The sequence below is a fragment of the Mchenga conophoros genome, linkage group LG7, assembly GCF_057382185.1.
Source record: "Mchenga conophoros isolate Kocher_MC1m ecotype Shallow Benthic linkage group LG7, M_conophoros_male_GT1.1, whole genome shotgun sequence".
Classification (NCBI taxonomy): Eukaryota; Metazoa; Chordata; class Actinopteri; order Cichliformes; family Cichlidae; genus Mchenga; species Mchenga conophoros.
Genome location: NC_140532.1, coordinates 44,071,230 through 44,093,950, shown reverse-complemented (window position 1 = coordinate 44,093,950; position 22,721 = coordinate 44,071,230). Strand labels below are relative to the sequence as shown.

Sequence of the window (22,721 nt, the reverse complement as noted above, 5' to 3'; positions counted from 1 at the left end):
TTATTTTTGTCTCCATTGTTTTTTAATTAAACCTATAAAATCGAAAGTAAAACATAAATGCAGAATATGTCTTTATATAATTGAATTTTATTTTATCATTTGGATGCACGCGTGCGAGCGACGTGACGTAATCGCGTCACATGATCACATAAGCTAGGGGGAGGCTGCAGCTGCGCTCTGAACTACAATACCCATAATTCCGTCCGCTCGTCAACAGCAACAGCTAGGATGTTGCGATAACGGTGGAAGCCAAAGATTGCTGTGGTTGCAGAGATTATACCGCTGGGCTGAAACCTCTGTCTACTGTTTTGGTAGATGTCAGAGTCTGTGATTACATATTCGCAGCTATAACTGCGACAGGCGGAGTCTTCAGTCTACTGTCGATTCGACGCTTGTTTGTGTTGATGAGAGGCTTCATCGCGCTAATGCGTTAGCCAACTAAAATCATAGTTTTTATTTATTTATTTATTGTAAATGGAAGCAATTAAATAGCGACACGGTCAGCTAGCTATGTGGCAACAAACGGTCGCTCCACTTGGCTGAGGATGGAAATATTTTTGCTGGCAACGCTGTCAGACAAGTTACACGTCGGTTACATCGCACCCGAAGACATTATCTTCAGAGGATAACCTGGATAACCTTAACGTACACGAAATGTCATAGCGCGTAAGTAGCTAGCATTGAGCTAGCCTAAAAATGGCTGGACGAGATGGAGATGGACCGAATGTTATCGCCGTCAGCAGCAGCCGACCGTGAACAGCTGGATTGATAGCTAAAGAAATACTTTCTCCGGAGATGCTTTAGCCTCCTGGGTGGTGTAATTCACTTACATAACAGTTAGTCGCAACGGCTCTAGCTATCACCAACTGTCTTGATCTGGCAAGCAAATGGGAAATTTGCCACCAGAAACCTGAGTTCTCACAATATTATATATCATAAAGGCATCACTACAGGCTCCACATAGACTCGTTAGGGTTACAGTCTGAGCTGCTTTATTATCTATATCACTGCAATAATTGTGCATACAAGGACCTACAGCTCATCTGAAGCCGCAAATACCCCTGTCATTTTGACACTATGAGGAAGTTCTTTGATTCCCGTCGGGAGTTAGTCAGCTCCGGGCCTGGTTCTGGAGGAGGAGGGAGCAGCTCGGGGTCCAGCCACGCAGGCGGCAATTTCATTGGACGAGCCTTTACTGTCGGGCGACACCAAGTCACTGTTGAAGAGATAATTGCTGAAGGTAAGAAAGAGTTGCAAAGACCAGATGATGCCATTTGTTTGTTTGTTTTTGCCCGTTCTCTTGTCTCCTGATATATGATATGTGTCCTGCATGCCCAGTGCATGGGTCGCATAACAGAGATGCAACCTTGTATCATTCCCACAGGGATAATGGAGCTGTGAATCTATGTATTTCAGGTACATAAATGCTAAACATAGGCAAGCTACTTCATCCAAACTGTACTCTGACTAACACACATGCATACAATTTTCTTTTAGCTCTTGTGAATCAGATGAGTGATTCAAGCAGGTGGAGATGTACCTGATGTCAGGCATATGTGTGATTTCTTTGAAATGAAAGGTTTACTGTCAAAGAGATTCTGTATTCAAGGTTTTTGTAAGAACAGCCATTGGCAGGAAAACGTGGAACATCAGGATAATATAATGGGTGCTGTATAAGAAGCCTGAAACCTGACCACTAAAAAGTAGTTTTAACAGTTATGTTAAACCAATACATTTAGTCTGAGTGTGCATTTCTAATGTCCAGTAGCAAGTGAATAGGCTTGTGTGAACATTAGCTGTGTATATTCTGTTGTAATGCTTGCATTAATCTATTCTTAAAGTCTCTTGTCTAACTTAGACACCCCTTTATTCTACCAGGAGCTCTCTGAACCAAAGACTGCACAGTATCTATGCTTTTAATCAGTTCTGTTAGGCTGCCAGCTACACGGCGAGTGCCCAGTCTGCATATAATACAAGAAAACAGTGCAGGACAGCTCATCGCGATGTCAGCTTTTACTGTAGTCACATAGACGCTCCAGACGTGGCTCTAAACCCTCAAACTAGACTGATGCTCTTGCAGATGTATAGTACCATACTGCCATTACACATGATGAGCGAAGGATGCAATGTAAGCTGTGATGTCTGCCTGAAATTGATGACTCCACAGCTAAACTCTGCACAGCAAATTTGTGGTCTGAGCTATACCAGATGGTTAGGCCTCAATGTAGGCCTCTACGTAAACCCCGCAGCAATGACATGACTAATAGATATTATGCTATAAGGCGGTGCCATTTGGTGCTGATTGTGCTTTTTGATGTGAGAATATACATGGATAGAAAGCTCGACAGTTGCTGAAGAATTGAGGCTTAAAAATGAGCACGTCTGCTAAATGTTCAAAATCATGGTATCCTGATAAGGTTCATAAGATTGATGTTTTGATTTTATTTTGAATGCACATTTTAAATGTGTCGTTTCTCTGCATCATGCAGGTGGCTTTGCAATCGTGTTCCTCGTGAAGACAAACCAAGGGGTTCGTTGTGCTCTGAAGAGGATGTACGTCAACAACGAACACGATCTCCAGGTCTGCAAGCGTGAGATTCAAATAATGGTGAGTGACTGAGACTAAACATTTCTCCACAGACTTTCCCTTTAAGCTGTCGTGGTTTGGCATGCTGGGTAAAATCACGTAAGGCAAGCACAAAAAAGTCCTTCAGAAGAAATCCACAGATGCCTCATTCTGTCCAGAATAAGTAAGAGCAATGCACACCCTGCAGCAGGCTTGTTTGGATTGTTCTACCACATTTGCCATCCTAGTACTTAGTGTGCTGTTTTTCATTTGCCTTTCATGGTTTGATATAAATAACCAGATTAATGGGCTGTTTATTCCTTAATGAATTGTTATTTTCTAAGCATTTATTATTGGTAAGGTATATTAAAAAAAGGATGGGTGTTTGACACATCTCTGATCACATGAAATAACATTGATCTGCATATATCTGCTATAAATATGTTATACATAAAGATGTTTACATTACTCTAAAGTAAAGATTTCTAGGGAATATATATATTTAGTATATAAACAGATATTAATGCCATGGTAGCCTACCACAAAATATGAATAGTCTATTATGGGTCTTGGAAAGTTTGACAGCATTTTTGATGGCTATCCTGTATTTGTCTTTGATGTTAGAGTCTGTATAGTTTTCCGTTCAAGGCAGCACTCCAGAAAGAACCAAGGAAGAAATATATGGCAACAGGTGTTCAAATTATTAAAACATGGCAGATTGTATAATTAAACAAACACTTCATAGAATTATTTTCATCGTTGGCTTTATTTTGCTTCTGAAGCCAACTGACCTGTCTTCCCCATGTGATGTTTGTGTAATGCATGTATGGTCGGAAGGGTAAGACGGCGCTGGCACGGCTGGCAGCCTTAATCCAATTTCCTTCGGGATGAATAAAGTATGATCGATCAATCAATTAATCAATTAACTGACTCCAGTATTCGCTGTGAAGATGGGGCTTCCCCAGCATTCAGGGATTTCGTCACATCTCAGTCTTTCTCGCTTTGTGTCTCGCACACTCTCATTGAGACACACAAACACACTCATACACAAGCAGATGGTGCTTCACCTGGGCTGTACTACTTGACATTTTTTTTTATTACATAATAGAGTTTAGATTTCAGCTCTCCATTGACACTGCCCCTGCAGATGAACGTCTCATACTACATCTCAAAACGCTGACCTTATCGAATGAATGGGTTACTTTCTTTTATAGAAAGAAATGGAAACATTTTGTGTTTGTGTTCTTGCAGAAAGATCTAGTTGGTCACAAGAATATTGTTGGTTATCTGGACTCCAGTATCACAGCTATGGGATCGAGGGACGTATGGGAGGTGCTTATACTAATGGATTACTGCAAGGGTGAGTGCTGAAAGCGAAGTGAAACCTCATGCCTTGATTATTGAAAGAATTTAAATTTCTGTTGGCCTTTCAATTTCAGGATGGATTTGTTAAAGTGCAGTTGTGCTATTAAATGAATCAAAACACGATTACATGATAAGTCTGAAAAAAAATGTGATAGAACATGCAGAAGTTAAGGTAAAATCAAATACTTCTTTAGTTAATTTCCTCTGTTTTTCAATGTGCTGCCTAATTGGATGGTATTTTGCAGGAGGTCAGGTGGTCAATTTGATGAATCAGAGGCTGCAGACTGGTTTCACTGAAGCTGAGGTGCTGCAGATCTTCTGTGACACCTGTGACGCTGTTTCTCGTTTGCACCAACGCAAGACACCTATCATCCACAGAGACCTTAAGGTGACACATTTTGCCACTGACACTCACTCTAAAACTGCAGCAGTTATCTTTTTCTCTGGTTTGTTTGATATTTTTTTTCCACAAATTAACAACTTCCAGTCTCAACTGGAGTCAGGATAACTGCTATTGGCTTTTGCATAAAGTTTTATGCAGTTTTTTTAACCTTTAAGTTTTTGAACCTTTAAAGCTCAGGGTTGGGTGCACAGAAGCAAAGTCAGTTTAGGCTCTGTCCCAGCTTTTTGAAGTCATATGTGAACAGCCAGTAATTCACTGCTATGTACCCTCTGCTTTAAGAAAGAACAGTTGGCCAACACCTACTGTCAAGATACTCCCATCCTGGCACCGTCCTTATATAAACCACACTAGTGCAGGCAGATTATTTTGTGGAGTGTGCGACATGTCAGAGGAAAATGTGGAAAATGTTCCCTGACTCAAAAGAATTTGGCATTAATGTGAGAAAATGGCCTAGAACAAAGTATAAAAGATTTCAAAGTGGCTGTTTGTTTTAATACAAATATTGATTGATTCAATCATTGGTACACAAGAGAACATGCACAAATATATAGAGCTATTAATATTTTACTCCGTTTTTAAGCACTATGCTGTGAGTTGATTGATAAAGAGAAGAAAAAGGTAGTTTTAAAAATACTTCAAATAACTTCCACTCAGTCAGCAGCTGTCTCATTAGTCTCTGGTTACTGTCACTCAGTAATTATATAGAATTATATGGACTTCAGTGTATTACAGATTTGCTTTTGATTTATTTTTTTTGTTGTTGTTGTTGTTGTTGTTGTTTTTTAGTGATAAAACCTCAAAAATAATGTGTGACAGAGTCTTTAGAGCATATCGAGAGGAACGTGCAAGTTTTGAATGTGGCTACAATCTGAAAGTCATAATGTGAAGGTGTAGATTATAGATGCAGTGCACCTTTATTATTATTTCAATCTCAGATCTTGCAAGAAACAAAGGCCGTTATTTGACTTGGCAGTGTGGCTCATCGCTTACTGCCAAAATTATTCCTTTCACGATAAAAACCCTGTATTGTCCTCAAAGCAAGCAGCCCTGCACGTCACTGTGTGAGTTACGTCTTGTATGTCTGCAGGTGGAGAACATCCTCCTGCACGATAAGGGTCATTATGTGCTGTGCGACTTTGGTAGCGCCACTGACAAGTTCCAGAGCCCTCAGACTGAAGGAGTGGCTGCTGTGGAGGAAGAGATCAAAAAGTTTGTGCCTCTTTTCATCCTCAACTTTCATTCATTTGCACATTTTCTAGGTAATGTGGCACAGAAACTGACTGCATTTTTAAATTCCTAAGCAGCTTCATTGTTTTGTTTTTTTTCTTTATTTTATTATGTTTTTGAACTTTCTCAATATTTCACCGTTGTGTGGAATTGAAAGGTTCTGTTTTTAGGTTTAATTTGTGATATCTGAAAGCAAAACTCATTTGTTTGCATTTATAAGCACATTGTGCTAAGCAAGTTATCTTTTTTCAATACCTCACTAAAAATCTGTAGCTGTCCCTTATTGCAGGTATACCACCTTATCATATCGTGCTCCAGAAATGGTGAACCTCTACAACAATAAGATCATCACCACGAAGGCAGACATCTGGGTGAGTGAAGATTGCAGACTGCTGTGATATTCATGATGCATGGTAGTCGTGATGAGTTAATACATGCAGCATATACTGGTACCTGGTATAAATCTCAACTTAAATGTAATGTTTGCCTTAAACTACAATATTGTGCAAAAGTCTTGAGCCAACCTCTCATTTATTTCTATTTTGCTTCCAAGGAGCCAGACTTTTTTCTTTGTGTGTGAATCATTTAATCGTTTTTTTACTAGCAGCCTGTCACAGAAAACACGTTTGTTTGCAAAACTACCGAAAATAACGCAGTTTCACAGGCATAAAAGAGTAGTTTATGATTCCTGCAGGTCTAAAAAAAACTAACTAGAGAAGAGGAACAGTATCTGAAAGACGTGTTCTTAAGAAATAGGGAAAAAAGTTTTAGTTGAAATTATTTACAAAAAGTATGGAAGAGGTCAAGAGAGAGGTACAACAGTGAATGTCTACAGCCATCCGTAAAGCACAGTGGAGAATGTGTTTGGGGTTGAATTTCTGCCAGTGGTGATGGAGATCTTGTCAAAATTGATGGAATTGTAAAATGCAGAAAAATACCATCATATTTTCAATACCATCTGAGTTTAGTCCAATTTCAACTGCTTAAGTTTCTCAGCATGACAGTGATTCCAACCTCACTGCCAACGTAGTAAAAGCATATCTGGTTAAAAACACAATGCAACACTATCAGTCATGGATTGGCCTCCCCAGATCACAGACCTCAACATAATTGAAGCAATGTGAGATCTATCTGACAGAGAACAAAAAAAAGGCAGCCAGCATCCAAAGAAGAGCTTTGAATGTCCTTCAAGAAGCCTGGAGAACTGTTCCTGAAGATTACTTAAAGAACTTGACTTCAGACTGTGTAAAGCTGGTCATACCAAATATGACCACCTTTGGTTTGAGGCTTGTGCTTTTTCCTTATATACTATATTTCTGTGTATGTTTGCAGTTTCAATAAAGCATCGCACATATTTCTCATTTTCCTAGCAAAATTTTAAAGAAATAAAGGGGTGCTCAAGACCTTTGCACAGTACTGCAAGTTTGACATTATAGCCAAAGATTAAACACGTCTTAAAAACAAAAATATAAAATCTCTAGGTTTGTGAAATAGCTATGATGTTAATACACAAATTTATAGTGCTATCTCAACTGGTGTTTGGATGGGAAATACTTTCTTATCACCATATTTGATGAATTATCCTCCTCTCTTCTCGGGCATGCATGTGGTTGTCTTCTCCAGGCACTGGGCTGTTTGCTGTACAAGCTGTGCTTCTTCACTTTGCCCTTTGGTGAAAGCCAGGTGGCCATCTGTGATGGCAGTTTCACTATTCCAGATAATTCCCGTTACTCTTATGATCTTCACTGCCTCATTCGTTAGTACCGCTTACATTTCAGAAGCATAAATTTCATATCTACTAACAGACTGGTGTCTACCTTGTTGAGACTTTCATTTTTATGTACACGGTATGTTTCAGGGTACACGCTGGAGCCAGATCCAGACAAGAGACCAGATATCTACCAGGTGTCCTATTTTGCTTTCAAACTAGCTCAGCGGACGTGCCCTGTTCAAAATGTGAAGGTCAGTGCCTCTTGGCACCAGAAGTAGTCAAAATATTTGGATTTGCTTGACTTTGTCTCATCGAGACTCTGCTATGGGTTCTCTGCCTGACCTACATATGGATACAGGCCAGTTGTCACGCTGTGGGAGGAAGATAAGCTTGGATTCTTTATTTTCATAGAGTGTAAAATACTTGTTAGTCCTGATGATATTTTAGTTAAAAAAAACTTTTTTGTGTGTGAAACATTGATTTTCTCATTGCAGATCTCTTTGTAAAATCTGTGCAGACTTCATTGTAAAGCCTTTCCTTTTTTTTCATAAACAAGAATTCTCCGATTCCTTCCAAACTTCCTGAGCCAGTCAAAGCTAGCGAGGCTGCGGCAGCAAAGAAGAGCCAGGCTAAGCCCAGGCAAGCATGACCTGCTTTCACTGTGTTACCATTAAAGCTGTAGTAACGTAGAAGTAATTAGGTATCATCTGTATTCTGATACTCATTAAATAATTATGTTAACACTGTTTGCCATGATTAACAAGAAGGCCAACATCCTCCCTTTGTTGCCAGACTGACAGATCCAATTCCCACCACTGAAACCTCCATCACCCCTCGCCAGAGGCCCAAAGCAGTCCACACCCAGCCTGCTGCTGGCATCTTACCCATCCAGCCTGCTGCTCTGACCCCTCGCAAGCGGGCTAATCTCCCTGTTGGTGCAGCACAGCCTGTGGGTACGTACAGCACTCTGTCCTTATTTTCCTGTCTGTCACAGGAAAAGAAAACCAGTCTTTTGAATAAGGATGAGAATAAATACAGGGATGTCTCTAATCTTTTGTGTGCACGTTGAATACCTCAATTCTCAACAAGAACAGCTCAAATAAACAGGTGAAGACTCATGCAAATTAAAGTTATCTAACCAAAATCCCAAAGTGATTATGAAATGAATTTCTCTGCTTTCACTTATAACAATGCTTCAGGTACTGTAGGTTCTTTTTTGTGTGATGAATCACTTTGATGTGTTTGCGTTTAATAGACTGTTTAATTCACTTTAATGCATTTTGATGAGCGTTATATCGTTTTTTTGTTGTTGTTGTTTTTAAATTCAAATAAACTTGTTTGTGTTGCTTCACATTAGGTCTTTTGAGCATCTGTGCAAGTATTCAGATCAAATTGTCTCCACTGACTGTAGAGTAATGCGCTCTTTTGTGTTTTTGTCTGCAGGAGTCAGTTTAGATCTCTCTCAGCCAGCTGCAGCTCTTCAGTCACAGAAGGCTCAGGCTTCAGCTCTGCCTCTCATTCAGTCACAAAATAATTCAAATCAGACTGCAGCTCTACAGAAGCAGGTTCACTGACCATTGTGTCTTCTTTAACAAAACAGATTATAAGTTGCTTTTATTTGCAGATCTACTGTTTTTGAGTGACAGTTCCTTTCAAATGTTAAAATCTTTGCATGTTAGGCTGTGCAGCCAGCTCCAGCTGCAGAGACAGCAGCACCAGCAGCAGTGGCATCACCGGTGACCAAAGCTGACATCCAACCACAAGCACAGCCAACAGTACAGCAACAGACTACACCCACCTCTGTTGTGAGCTCAGCCTCCCAACAAGGAGCACAGACCCCATCCAGCCCAGCCCCGCCTCAGCGCCCAGCTCGTCGTAAGCAGGCCAGCCTGGCTCAACAGCCAGAGGCGCAGCCTTCCCCCAGCAAGCCTGCAGTATCTCAGCAGCAGATAACTCAACCGTCAGCTACCCAGGCTCAGCCTGGCGCTACTGAGAGCAGCCAAAAACCAGCTGAGACAGTAAGTGGCTTGCTGGCAAACATCTAGCTTCAAACAATGCCTAAATACCAGCACTGCAGAGCTGTCAACGTCATCCTTTTCCCCTTAATCTACGTGTGGCATGTCCTGATCTAAAGTGTTTCTCTGTCTCATCAACCAGAGTCAGTTCAAAATGTGAACAAATGTGTTGTTTTTTTATATTCTTCCTCTTGTGAACACAATTAGCTGTCTTTCTAAATTAAATAGTTGTTGATTTTTGATATTTTGGCTTCCTTTGCCTCTTTTGATCAGACCCCACCTGCTACTCCAAAGACAACTGAAGAACTAAACCACCAACGCACACCGAGTGACGCCACAGCTCCTGCTGTTTCTGCAGTTCCAGAGAGCGACTCCTCACAGCAGCCACAGGGAGCTAATGAAGAAGCGGCTCTCAATCAGTAAGTGTCACATTTTCTTCAATAATATTCAACTACAGCTTCTCCTATTTGGTTTATTTATGAGGTTTTGCTGCTGTTGTTGATGTTTACTTTCAGATCACTTCCGTCTCAGCCAAATCTTAGTGATGTAGTACAGGACCAAAGTAAAAATGTTCCTGCTTCTGGTGCCACCACAAACACCCCTACACAGCCAGCGTGGAACCCCTTTGATGATGACAACTTCTCCAATCTCACTGCTGAGGAGTTTACAAGTGATGCCAAAAAGGCTAATGGTAACATCTGCATGCTAATGTTCATGTGCAGTATTTTTAAAATAGGATAAACAGTGAATGACAGAGACTCTCCTTTTATCAGACCTAACCCCAGATACTGAAACAACTGCTTCAGAAGAGTTGATACCAGGCCTTCAGGCCTCAGCTGTTGATACCACCCCACAGGAAACTGGTATGTGAGTTTTTACACATAGGATAGGATAATTCACATAGTTTTTCTTCTGTGTGGTCTAAGTCAACGGTCCCCAACCTTTTTTGCGCCACTGACTGGTTTATGTCCGACAATATTTTCACGGACTGGTCTTTAAGGTGTTGCGGATAGATACAACAAAATAAAACCAATGCCGGTACCAAAAAAAAAAGATTTATTCATAACACACGGGAAAAGACCCAGGGAAACCAAGTTAACGATAAAAACAATAAAAAAAAATTAACGCCTGAAAACCATGAATTTCATACCCGAGCCTCAACTCTCGCAGCCGGTACTGGTCCGTGACCCCGGGGGTTGGGGACCGCTGGTCTAAGTGATCCTTGATTGATTAAATTTACTATTATAATCGAAACTGTGATTATAAAAATGCAAAAAATATAAGCATGTAATAACCTAATGAAACAAGTAGATACAAAATATGAAGGTGATCTTGTCAAACTAAAATGATCTCATTGTACTTTAATGCTATCCTTAATAAATATAACAGCATCAGGAAGTTTAGGAACAAGAGACTCTACAATAATACAGAGAAAACCCCAACAATCAGAAAACCCCATATAAGCCTTAACTTAGAGACAGTGGGAAGGAAAAACTTCCTTTTAACAGGAAGAAACCTCCAGCAGAGCCAGCCTCAGGGAGAGGCAGCCATCTACTGCCACTCAGTAAGGGGTGAGGGGAGGGAGACAGGACAAAAGAGACACTGAGGAGAAGAGCTAGTGTGAATAAATGAATCTTGATAATTAATCTTATGATTGTTATCATATCATCTAACACTAGCATGAGTTTATTAAGACCGCTGTAGATGATATTTACTGTTATCTATACTATGTTTTTTTCCCTCCTTTTGTTCCACATGAAGCGCTGCACTATAAAATCTGGAGGAGAAACTTTAAAAGTAAACCTCTTAATGCGCCTAATCCTATAATCTGATAGCTTTAATGAGCTTTGGAAAACAACAGGGCTGCACTGTAGTGTGTGTTAAACTGGTAACTAAGCTATGCTGGCTTTCTTTTAACTTGGCTCAATCACTGTAGTTAACTATCCTGCAAACCTGACCAGCTCCAGTGCAGAGTTTTGGTTTTAAAATCAGCTGTGCTCATTTTATTTCAACGTCTTCACTAAATCGTCCCTGGTGATATTCTTTTTTTTCTTTTATATAGATTTCCAGCTGATAGAATATGTTGTATATAAATACCTTGGCCGTTACAGTTACATGAACTGTGTAACTGTCACTTCGCTACGGGAAAGCGTTCAGCTGATGATGTGGAAAATGTATAAGTGTTGTTGTATTTTGTCTGAAAGTCTGTTGCAAACTATGTTTGAAAATAAACATCACAGATTAGATAACTGATTAGTCAGGTGGTATTTATGAAAGAGAAATAGCTGTGAATTAATATCACCAACAACTGTCATGATTTCCACATGTCCTTCATTATGGGATAAACAACAAAATAACAGAATCAAAACGATGTAAAGACGACTCATTCATCGATGAGATGTTCAGACCTGACCTGAAACAAATATTTATTTTATTATGAAATAGTTTTCTAAAGCACCGCTGATCATCTAAAGGACACTTTTACTTCATGAGACAAGTCAATTGTTTTTTAATTGTGAAACGAATAAACAGGTATTGCACTTAGTGAGGTTAGGTAAGTTCATTAGCCTCAGTTTTAAAGCATGGTTGTTGGATCTGCTTTTGAATCAAATTTGCACTGGAGCATAATCAGGCTGTTTTCCTTTTGTATTTTTAGTGTAATTTTCCAACCTTATGTCATGGATTATAAATCTTTCCTTTATGACACCTCTCTACACCTCCTCTGCTTTCTAGTTGAAAGACCAACATCCATTCTTGATGTGGAATCAGGAGCCTCGCTGCTGGCTGTCCCTGATCCTTTCCATACCCTTGAGCTGTCAGATGCACCAGGTAAATGCCTGTCTTTGTGGATTAGTATACTGCTTGCATATGTGTGAACTGTTATTTCTAAATTTCCTGATTTGTTTTAAGTAGCGAGCCCATTCTTCGCCACACATGCCGATGCCTTTTGCAATATTAAAGAAAATCAGATCAGCATCAGGCTTACCTGGTAGCGTACGTTCCAGCAATAGTTCTTGCTAGGCATGATGTTCTCAGGTTGTGTGTCCATCTATGCCCTTCTCCTGAACCCAGTAACAGGAAATGGTTTTTAATTTTTGCACAACAAAACACTTTAGCATTATATTATCCAAATATATTGTTTAACAAAATTATTAGACCACCACCACAGGAAAGGTTTATGCCCCAGCTGCCCTAAATTAGCAGTATTGGTAATTACCAAATCATCTTTTATGTTTCTGTAATAGTAACACCAGTATATATACAAGCTCACTAATATATGCCTAAATGTATTTATTGATGTTAGTATGAATTTACAAATTTATTGTTTTACACAAAAAGAGAAAAAAATAGTCCATTATTATTTTTTGATTAAGATGCCAAATTACAGTTATTTACTTAGGGCAGCGATTTCTAGCCTGCCTGCTTAGCCCTGTACTGGACTCCGACTGTTGTTAGCCCAACCTACTGCTTTTGAATGTAAGGACAGGGTAAGAAGGTTGCAGAACAAAGCTATACCCCCAGACAGAAATTACAAACTGGAACTGAATGGAATCCTTGAAAGTTTTAAGTTCGAGCAGGCTACTTGGTGAAGGTATGCAAGCTTCTTTTATCAGTAAATTCTTCAGTTTAGACAACATTGAACTCCGGGCAATGTTTTGAGCTTTGTGTGAATGCCTGTGACTTAACATCTTTACATTTTTGACACAGTTGTGCTTAAATATGTCTCATTTGTCTCCCTCTTATCTTTCCACTGGGTTTTAGAGAAACTGATTGAAGGACTCAAATCTCCAGACACATCTTCACTCATGCTTCCTGACCTCCTGTCATTATCCGATCCTTTTGGTGGGAATGTGGAAGAGTCTGCAAAAGGTGTGTGTGTGTGTGTGTGTGTGTGTGTGTGTGTGTGTGTGTGTGTGTGTGTGTGTGTGTGTGTGTATTCAAGTTTCTGTGTTTAAAAATGCATCAAATACATGGAAAGGTTTAAAAAAAAAAAAAAAAAAAAAAAAAAAAAAAGCAATTAAGGCGTTTCAGATATTATAGTGTAACGCTATTTATAGTTTTCCTTTCCATTATTTAAAAAACCCTATAAATAAGAAGAGAGAAGTTTATTTATATTTACCTTTGTGTATAACTTCACACTTGGCTCTTTTAATGTTTGAAAGTAGTAGAAGAAACCTCACTGACAGGCTGTGCATTCATCTGTTTACTTGTTGTCAGTGAAAATTCAACCATAAGAAGACCTCTTCCTTTGTCCACCTGTCCTGACTTGTCTCAGATCCTCTCACGGCAGACGACTCTCTCCTGGGCTGCTCTCTGATCTCTGGTCCATCTGCCCCCCTGGCAGCAAGCAGTGCAACTTCCTCTGTGTCTTCTGCTCCCACTTCTGCTGCCTCTGCTTTGGATGATTTCAGCCTGTTGTCTGGAGACTCCATACAGCCTAAAGCAGGTAAGGAACTCTGCCAGGGCTGAACTGAAAGCAGCATTACCTATGACCTGCCTACCGTGATCTTTGACAGAAACTTTCCTGTATTGTGGGTAGCGGTGTTTTCCTTAGAGACATAGCACCAACGATGTTCTTTACCATCTCAGTCATGCAGCAGACTGAGCTCTGCTGTCGAACACTAGCTGGGGAGCAGAAACCGACATCTGTTGTCAGCTACAGTTTTGAAGACTGAAGACAATATCAGCACCTAACCAGTGAAAGTGAGATGTGCAGTTGTAGTTCAGTGCTGCAGCCTCTTCAGTTAATTATCCTGCAAGCTTTGGAATTACCACAAAGGTGCATGTTTGGTCTTATTTTTGTTGGCTAATTAAGAATGACACTTTAGCAGAAAAGCTAATGTGGATGTTGCAGCAGGCTGTTGTCTGGCTCCATGTAGCCTTCTGCTGTGCCTCTGTGTGGAAAAAGGGGAGGCATTGAAACCAAATGATCAAAGAAATCCTCACCAAGTGGAGTTGGTTTTCTGATTCACCATTCAGAAAAAAGACATTTTCACCACTGAGTGGCATCAGAAGCACGGCTTAACAAAACCATTTTCATTCAAAATGTTCTCGACTGGCCTCATGTGTTTTTTGTTTTGTTTAGTTTTTTTCCTGTTTGTGTGTCTTGTGTTTCACTTAATCTTTAAAAGTTAAAAATGAAGGCAAAGTAATTAATCTGTGGAAGTGTTCTCTATGTCACAAAGTGAGAGCTGTACAGCTGTGGTTTAGTTTTTCGCTTCTCGGCTGGTGAACAAAAGCCTTTGACTGTCGTTGACAGTGCCAGCTTCAAATCACAGCCTGACTGTGCACCAGCTGCATGAAAACAATAACTACAGGCCTCTCCTCATAGCATCTTATCAAACAGGCTTTGTGCAGCAGATACGTTTTTGGAGTAATGGCTGGGTTTTTTTGTCTTTTTTAGAACATTTTTATTGTAATGAGGAACAATAAGCAGCAGCTACACTATAAAGCCCTTATAAAATTGTTTTCCTTAGAGCTACCTCTAGTTTCACTTCAAAGGTTTTCTTTTTTGGGATTATTTGGCTTTTATTTTGTGCAGACTCGTCTCTCCTGATCTCAGACTTTGAGTCCCAGCAACCCAGCGCAGAGGCTGGTACAGAGGATGAGTTTGACCCTATTCCCGTCACAGGCCGAAAGAATTCCCAAGGTATGTCTTTACACTCTCCTCTAGGAAGCACTGGATGGGAAAGATGGTTCCAGAAAAAAATGAATCGCAGTGATATTTACTGAGACGCAGACCAGCTAGCTGTATTATTCTACATGCTCAGTCAAAGTAATGTTTGAAAACCTGTAGAAGGAAATGGGTAAATTCAGCCCTCTCTTTCTCTTTTCTCTTTCTTGACCTCTCTCCCCCTTGCTTTGATTGCTTTATGTGACTCCCGCTCCTGCGCCCCTCCTCACCTCTGTTTGCTTGTATCCGTCTCGACCCCTTTGCCTCCCTCCCCTCCTTTTTTGTCTCTCGGCCAGTTTCAGGAGGCCACTCGCGCAGTAACAGTGGCGGCTCTGAATCCAGCCTTCCCAGCTTGGCCCGCTCCCTGCTGCTGGTGGACCAGCTCATCGACTTGTAGGCACTCTTCCCCCCCCATAGAAGCTGTAACACTGGATTATAGATTGGCATAGCATAACAGCGATCAACACTGTTGTCATAGCTAGCTTCCTGCACCCCTTGGCTGTCATCAGCATTGTAGTTGCTGCAGTAGAAATCACCTTTCAGTGCTTTTTTCCATTCCTGTCCTTTCCACCATATCGATCCAATCATCTGGCCTATCTTGACTTCTCATCTCTCACCTTCACCGTCATGTTTTATCTCCTTGCATCATGTATTGTGCATTCTGGAAGAGTGGCCAATACGCAAACGTATCATCATCATACTTTCTAAAGATGAACCATTACACCATTTCTGTCAATCAGGATATAATACAGCTGTCCAGTTTGTCTGAAAAACACTGCATTATTCCTTATAGCAAACTATAGAAGATCATTGTTGTAATGTATAATAAGCATAGTTCTAAGTGGTTGTAGTTATAATCGTGCGCAAGTGAATTTGTCGTCGTTTGCCTTTTTAAATTCTCCTCCCCAAATTTATTTGCACATTTTAATGAAAAAAAACATGCAGAAAAAAAATTGAGTGACCATTTATTCAAATGAGGTTTATTCCTGTAAAAGCCAAACTTCTTTGAAACTTAGTCATGTAGCCTGATTTGCACAGTTGCAGAAACGTTACCTCTGTCAGAGCTGTAGGAAGGAATAGCTTAAAAATTTAAAGCTGCTATAGATTAGGCTGAGAAACATTAAACGGTGTTACAATCTGGAAACCAGACAGCCATAACCTCAGTGAAGTGCCATAAAATAATAATAATAATAATAATAATAAAAGAAGCAAACTGCTGGATTTCTGAAAGCAAAATGACAACGTCACCACAAAACTGAACTACTAGCAAAATACAGTATGTCCAACCACGCAGTGAGAGCCAGCACGCTTTCTTTTATGCTCTTATTTTGAGCTTCTTCGTATTTCTTTTTTTTTTTACTTTCGTCCTCAAGGCAGGCAATAGATAGGGTTGGAATTAAAAATGATGAAACGGGGTCATTTATCTGTGTTAATAGCAGCGTGCCATATCGATAGTAATGCATGACAATAATTTGAAAAATCAGCAGTAATAGGATATAAAGTAGCAGTTATATATAGGCAGAGCATACATGACTATTCATATCATTTCTTGGCACTAACGCATCATTTCACAAATTATTTTCACATTAGCATATTCATTCCACATTGTGCAATTCCTTCTGCATTCCTTATGTTTGTTTACTCCTAATTTGTGTAAATAGATATCTGCAACTCCCTGCAGGCTCCTATCCAGACCGTATATTATATGAAGTCATTGTCATAAAGCTTTACTTGTGGAAAACATATTGCTTTACTTGTGAAATCTCTCTCTCCCTGTTAATACATGTTAATATTATAGCGTGTTAGAGAATGAATGTAAGAAATAAATATTAGTCTATAATACAAAATATATCTATGATTCTTAACACCATAATCATTCAATAATATTGAAGAATATATATAAATATCTCATTCCTCTTTGTGGAATTATGTGTTAAGGAAGTTTTTTTTCTTTCTTTCTTGGTTCTATCTACTCAATAATTGTCAGTACATTGAAAATGTATAGATGATAACCCTAGTCTGTTCAGTCTGAAAGGCCAGACTGAATCCTATGTCTTATTCTATCTTCGTGAAATGAAAGTGAGCCTGTGTTCTGTTTGTTTACATGAACTGATGAAGGATTATATTTTTATTCAGAACAGTCTTCTTCAGAGCGGGAGTTGATGCGCTTCATTTGAAATTGTGCTTTTAAAGTCGTTTCTTTTTCTTTTCTTTTTTTTCTTTTTGTTTTTGTTGCTTAGCCGGTTTTAGTGGTCACAGGATTCATATCAAAAAGCATGGCAGTGTTGTTGAATGTTACGTTCATGTGTGTTGGTATACAGTGTTATGACGTGTGTGTGTGCGTGGAGTCCAAATTGTTGGCTGTGTTTTTTCCAGTAGCCTGTTTGTGTTGATGTTTGCTGCAAATATGACGACGGTCACGTCTCCTCTGAAAGCACAGGCCCCGACCCTCCTCCCATTCTAAATTCTCTCAGGTAGTCAGAGCTACATTGCTCTCTCCGAGAGCTGGAAATGTACAGTATTGGCTTACTGCTCCCTGTCTCGTTGTCCTCTCGAGGTCTGCTCTCCGTATTGCAGTTATTGAATTACAGATGTGAAACGTGTGAGGGGCTCTGTGAAGTGTGGAGAGGTATACTCTGCCAGTCTGCCAGTCTTTCAGTGAACATACTGCACTCCTGCTGTAGCTGTGGTTCAATTATCAGACAGCATCGCTGTCATGAGTTAGAAAGGATCAGCTCTGTAGTCAGCAATATTGATGTGTCCGTAGGATCCGATGAAGATACTTGCTTCCGTGTACCTTTTACTCGTTAAAAAGTTATTTTGTAAAGGACACTCTAAATGTCCTGATATGTTTGTGCAAGATCTAATAAGAAGACCAGAAGTTTCATGCTAGCAGGTTTAATTACGTACACTATATCGGCTCCTGTGTTATTTCAGTTTATCTGTCTCTGCCCCCAAAATTGGAAGTGTTTTGAGTACATCAAATTTTTGGTCCTCATAAATCTGCAGGAAAAAAGAGGTGGAGGAAGCTGTTTTAAAAGCAGGCGTAATGACTGCAGGTCAGCTTGTGTTTTTGAGCATCCTCTTTACAATCCTTCCACTGAACAGCTCAGTCTTTTGCAGTCACTGTTTGAACCTATGCAACTCCCGAGCTTTCTCCCTGTAGCTGCCAGTGTGCCGTTGAAATCAGTGGGAAGACACAAAAAAAAAGCCAATCGAGACGATTCCTTGATGTGAAACAGAAGCCCCTCTTTTATTTTGTTCTTCTTTTTTTGGTCATTTGTTTGTTTTCTCCTCTCTTGTTTTTGCCAAAAGTGGCCACTGCCCATTACCTGATATTACTGAGTGTTTTGAGACGCCTCCTGTCATTAGGGCCCAATCCCGCGTCAGAGCTGTGATATTGTGTGCTCCTTCTATTTTTGTGAGATAACTAAAGAATTATAAAGGGATGGCAAATAAAGTACAAATGTGAATGTCAGCTTGTCGAGTATTGATTCTATGCTAATTGTGTAAGTGGTTTATAAAGACTACATTGTTTATTTATCCTGATATTTCTATTTTTGCTCAACTTTTTTTTGTTTGCTATAATGATATCTACCTGAAGTAAAGGCTTCGAATAGGATTTTGTATGTAAATAATCTATTAAATGTGATGTTATTATGTAGGAGGATAGGTTTAAAGCATTAATAAGAATCTCCCTGGGAAACACCTTACCTCTACTCAGGTAAGACGAAACAGCAGCTTCATGCTCGATTTAATTCTAATTTAATTTAATTTGTCTATTTTTTTGAATTTTTTTTTTCTTACGCCACGTTTTCTGTGTTGGTATTGAGGCAGTTTAATAGCTCCATTATTTGTTTTTTCAGTTAATATTTTTATATGCATGCTTTTAAAGGAAACTTTTTTTTATTTTTTTTTTTAGTCTAACATCATCATGGAGGTTTTCAATTACATAATTATTAATGTAATCATCCATCTTTAATCAATAATGAATTTTAAAGGAGCAATTAAACAGCAACAGTTACTCCTTCATACACTGTATTACATAATTCCAGTTATTCGTGATACAGGTCTGACAGATCACGCTGGCATAGCTGAACATTTTTGTGCCCCAGCACATTTTCCTAACAAGTTTTTGACTTTTAACATGCATCAGATAACTCAGTGTACATTCATTTAATAAAAAAAACTTTGAATTAGAATTCATTTTATGAATGCCTGGCCACTGTGATTTGCACCAAAGCAGGTGAAAAGATATCCTTGAAGTTTAACTAAAGTTTGTGTTAAACTAATGATCAACCGTTTCCTTGATTTTTTTTTTTTTTCTCAGTGTATGTTGCACCATTTTGACAATACTATGATTTTTGTCACAAGGAGCAGTTTACTTGATTCTTTTTAAATTAAGCATCAATTTCTTTTCAATATAAAAATAATAAGAAAAGAAATGTCACTGTGTTGAAAAGCTCTCGTGCATCATTCTCCCTAGGTGACCTTTCTCGTGTCTCTTCCTCATACAGACCTGCAGAGGGAGCCGAACAGCAATGAGCTGCGAGCCGCCTGGACAGCAGCTTCTGTGCAGCTCGCAGAGGAAAAACAAAAGCTGAGAGTCCAGCAGAGGACTGCATCATGTGTCTATGATAAACACATGTTGCTGACAGATGAATGGTACAGTCAACACCATACCAGACAAACTCCTCGCACCAGTCTTCATTTCACACTATTAGACCAAGAATCCCAATTCCAGCCTCCAGACAGCCAGTTTACCTCTGATGTCTTCCAGCTGGCCCCTTTTAAGACTCCAGCAAAAGAAACTAAGGTGGCGTCTCATAAACCTGTTGAGGTGTCTGATGTTTTCCTCCAGGCCCCGTTTGGAAAGAGGCAGGAAACCACCAAAGAAGTTCCTATCAACACTTGTGTATTTAAGTCTGGTGCACAGCAAATCCAAGCCAGCAAACCGCGTCATTCAGCTAGAACGCCATTTTCTCACGTTTTTCAGAGTAGACGAGCGGCTCCAGAGACGCCTTTGCTTCAGCAGCCGGTGGCCGTGCACCGGGTCGTCTCCAGGATCGGTCAGCAAGCCGCCGTAGGCTCAGTAGCTGTGGGGCCGTTACATTCCTGGACCATAGGGGGTAGAGCTCTCGATGACCCTTTTACCGCTGCACCATTTCAACCAAGATGTTCTCAGGAGAAACCCTGATTATATAATCATCTTTAAAAAAAAAAAACAAAAAAAAACAATTAGGAGCTTTTTTTTTTTTTTGCAAGTAATGAAGAAGCCAACATATAGTTCAGTGGCAGTATTACTTAAATCTCTGGTGTAATTTTACTTTTGAGATTATTGTTGGCTATTTAAAATAATTGAAGTAATCCTTAAACCAGTTCATGTTAAAACTTGATGTTCTACCTCAGCCATGAGATCCGTCTTCAGTCTGAGAACCGCAGTGCATCACATCAGCACTTTACAAATAGTTTGAGCTTTGGCTAAAATGGTCATCGTTCATGGATCTGTCACTGACAAAAGTTAATTTAAGTTTTTTAAGGAAATCCCTCCATGTGTCACATTTTGAAAGGAAAGAAAATCATGAGCATTCTAGCATTATAGAAAACACAAACAACTTCGATCTAATACAGTAGGTGCTGTAATTGTGAGTAGTTGTGTTTATAATGTTGTTGCGGTTTCCTCCTTAGTTCACATTTAGAATACAGATTGTGCCTTTGTTTTCCAAAATGACTCAAAGCTGGTCGACAAACTGACTTAGTGTTCCCACTGACACCAAATCTTTTGCTATAAACCAAAGAAATTCTACAAAACTAAATGTTTCTTCATATTTGCTGCTTTCAAATGAACCGAGTTAAAGCATTGTAGATTTACTAAACCTGCAGCTGTACGTTATTCAGAATAAAGTTCCCAAAGAATGAATTGATTACTCACAAGCTACCCCTGTTGTTCCCAGTTAGTTCCCACTAACTGCTGTCATTATAGCACAGCCAATTTTACAAGCTCCTTATAATGATCTTTAAAGAAGTTATATATCATATCTGTTAGTTTAAATCATTGGCGTTTTATGTGTTTGTAGAAACTCTTAGAAAAACCAAGTTCATTTCCAATAAACTGCTACTTCAGTGAGTTTTTTTTTATGGTTTACAAGAATTTGTTTCCAGTTTTGCTTCACACTTTGGCAAAGATGTGGACTTTTTTATAAACCATACTGCCTTTGCTGGAAAAGTATTTTGTTCATGCGTAGTATTTTTTTGAATCTATACTATCTGATTATTAATACTGGACTTTAGGAAATATCACCAGTGAAAATAAATGAATTATGAACACAATGGAGATCTTTTTATTCACTGCTTTGACAAACAATGGTCACATTTCTGTTCTGAATGTGTTGTAAGAGACATAAGCTGAAACTATTAAGTTTTTTGTCTGACTCTGTTTGGATCGTCCAGATTTTGAAGATTAACCTCTAAAGATTTATATAGCTGAAGGGAAATAGATAAGCACGAGAGATTTATTATAAATTAGCTCAAGGCTGTGTGTAAGCTGCACCGTGGCTCATAAATCTGCATGACTGGGGGTGATTAAGCTGCCTGAAGACACTCACTGCCATTGTTTGTGCAGCCAAGGTAAACAGTAGCACTAGCAAACCTCAGCAAAAGCATAGTACTCCATTTATTTTGACTGTTTTTAAAGGTATGGGGGAGAAAGAGCTGCACAAACACTGCTGCTCCTTCTCGCATTGATGGCGTAGGTTAATAAAAGAAGACAAACACTCTCCCCTGTATAGCTGCAAACTGAATGAATCTTTTTCTTGCTTTCATGTGAATTCTTTGCCAGCATTAGGATACATAAACACCTTCTTCCACATCTCCAGGTCATAATGGTTATATTTTGCTTTCACTTCGGCAGTTTGCTGCCTTTAATCCCACTGCTGCCTCTGCTTCTGGAAGTTTTCTTTGACACGCCTCCATGAGCTCACCGCTCACAGGACTGCAAGTCCGCCTGCGCGTGTCTGCGAAAGCATTTCCTACTGGTGAAAAAAACTGAACAAAAACACATGGAAAAGTTACATTAGGATTTATTTTAGGAGATCTGAGTTTAATGAAAATCAGCTGACCGGCTGCTCTGGATTGTTACATAATGCATTTTCCCCTGTCTTTTGTTATAGAGAGCCACATCTCACCCGAAAAGCATATCGCTGAAAATGTGTTGTAATATGGTTTAACCTATCGCAACGATATACATGAACTTGCCATTTTATTAGGCACACTGAATAAACGGCTTGTTAGCACAAAAGTCAGCCAATCACGTGGCAGCAGCCCAACGCATTTAGGCACGTAGACATGATTAAGATGATCTGCTGATGTTCAAAGTGAGCAGAGCAGAGTGATGTAAGTGACTTTGAACGTGGCATGGTTGTTGGTTCCAGACAGGCTGGTCTGAGTATTTCAGAAAGTGCTGATCTGCTGGGATTTTCCCACACAACCATCTCTAGGGTTTACAGAGAACAGTCCAAAAAAGACTAAATATCTAGCAGTTCCCCGCCACTATAACTCAAATAATCACTTTAGAATCAAGGTATGCAGAAGAGCACCTCTGAACACACTGCGTGCCACTCCTGTCAACTAAGAACAGGAAACTGAGGCTATACAGTTCACACTAACCACAAAAATTCACCAAAATTGGACAGCAAAATGTTGCCACCCTGACGAGTCTTCATTTCTTCTGCAACATTCATACGGTAGGGTTAGAGGTTTAT

General features: G+C 39.5%; 1 protein-coding gene across 2 annotated transcripts; it reads left to right on the top strand.

The window, feature by feature from the left end:
- The first annotated feature begins 203 nt into the window (after positions 1 to 203).
- Positions 204 to 21,291, top strand: LOC146570806 (AP2-associated protein kinase 1-like). 2 transcript variants are annotated; one of them, XM_085279484.1, is made up of 20 exons: positions 204 to 1,240; positions 2,490 to 2,608; positions 3,818 to 3,926; positions 4,177 to 4,319; positions 5,422 to 5,543; positions 5,851 to 5,932; positions 7,185 to 7,317; positions 7,420 to 7,523; positions 7,829 to 7,911; positions 8,065 to 8,225; positions 8,716 to 8,837; positions 8,952 to 9,290; positions 9,561 to 9,706; positions 9,803 to 9,978; positions 10,061 to 10,150; positions 12,021 to 12,116; positions 13,050 to 13,157; positions 13,564 to 13,734; positions 14,830 to 14,937; positions 19,479 to 21,291. In XM_085279484.1, the coding sequence occupies exons 1-20, from the start codon at positions 1,078 to 1,080 to the stop codon at positions 20,156 to 20,158; spliced, it is 3,255 nt and encodes a 1,084-aa protein (XP_085135610.1). In that variant the 5' UTR covers positions 204 to 1,077; the 3' UTR covers positions 20,159 to 21,291. The 2 variants fall into 2 exon arrangements, with proteins under 2 accessions (XP_085135610.1, XP_085135611.1); XM_085279485.1 differs by lacking the exon at positions 19,479 to 21,291 and adding an exon at positions 15,258 to 18,439.
- The last annotated feature ends 1,430 nt before the right edge of the window (positions 21,292 to 22,721 follow it).

What these genes read in the sequence shown, in the direction of transcription:
- LOC146570806 (XM_085279484.1), top strand. Translation starts at nt 1,078, where the DNA reads ATGAGGAAGTTCTTTGATTCCCGTCGGGAGTTAGTCAGCTCCGGGCCT. An exon ending in TCATCCACAGAGACCTTAAG is followed by an intron (nt 4,320 to 5,421) that starts GTGACACATTTT and finishes GTATGTCTGCAG; the next exon opens with GTGGAGAACATCCTCCTGCA. An exon ending in TGATGCCAAAAAGGCTAATG is followed by an intron (nt 9,979 to 10,060) that starts GTAACATCTGCA and finishes TCCTTTTATCAG; the next exon opens with ACCTAACCCCAGATACTGAA.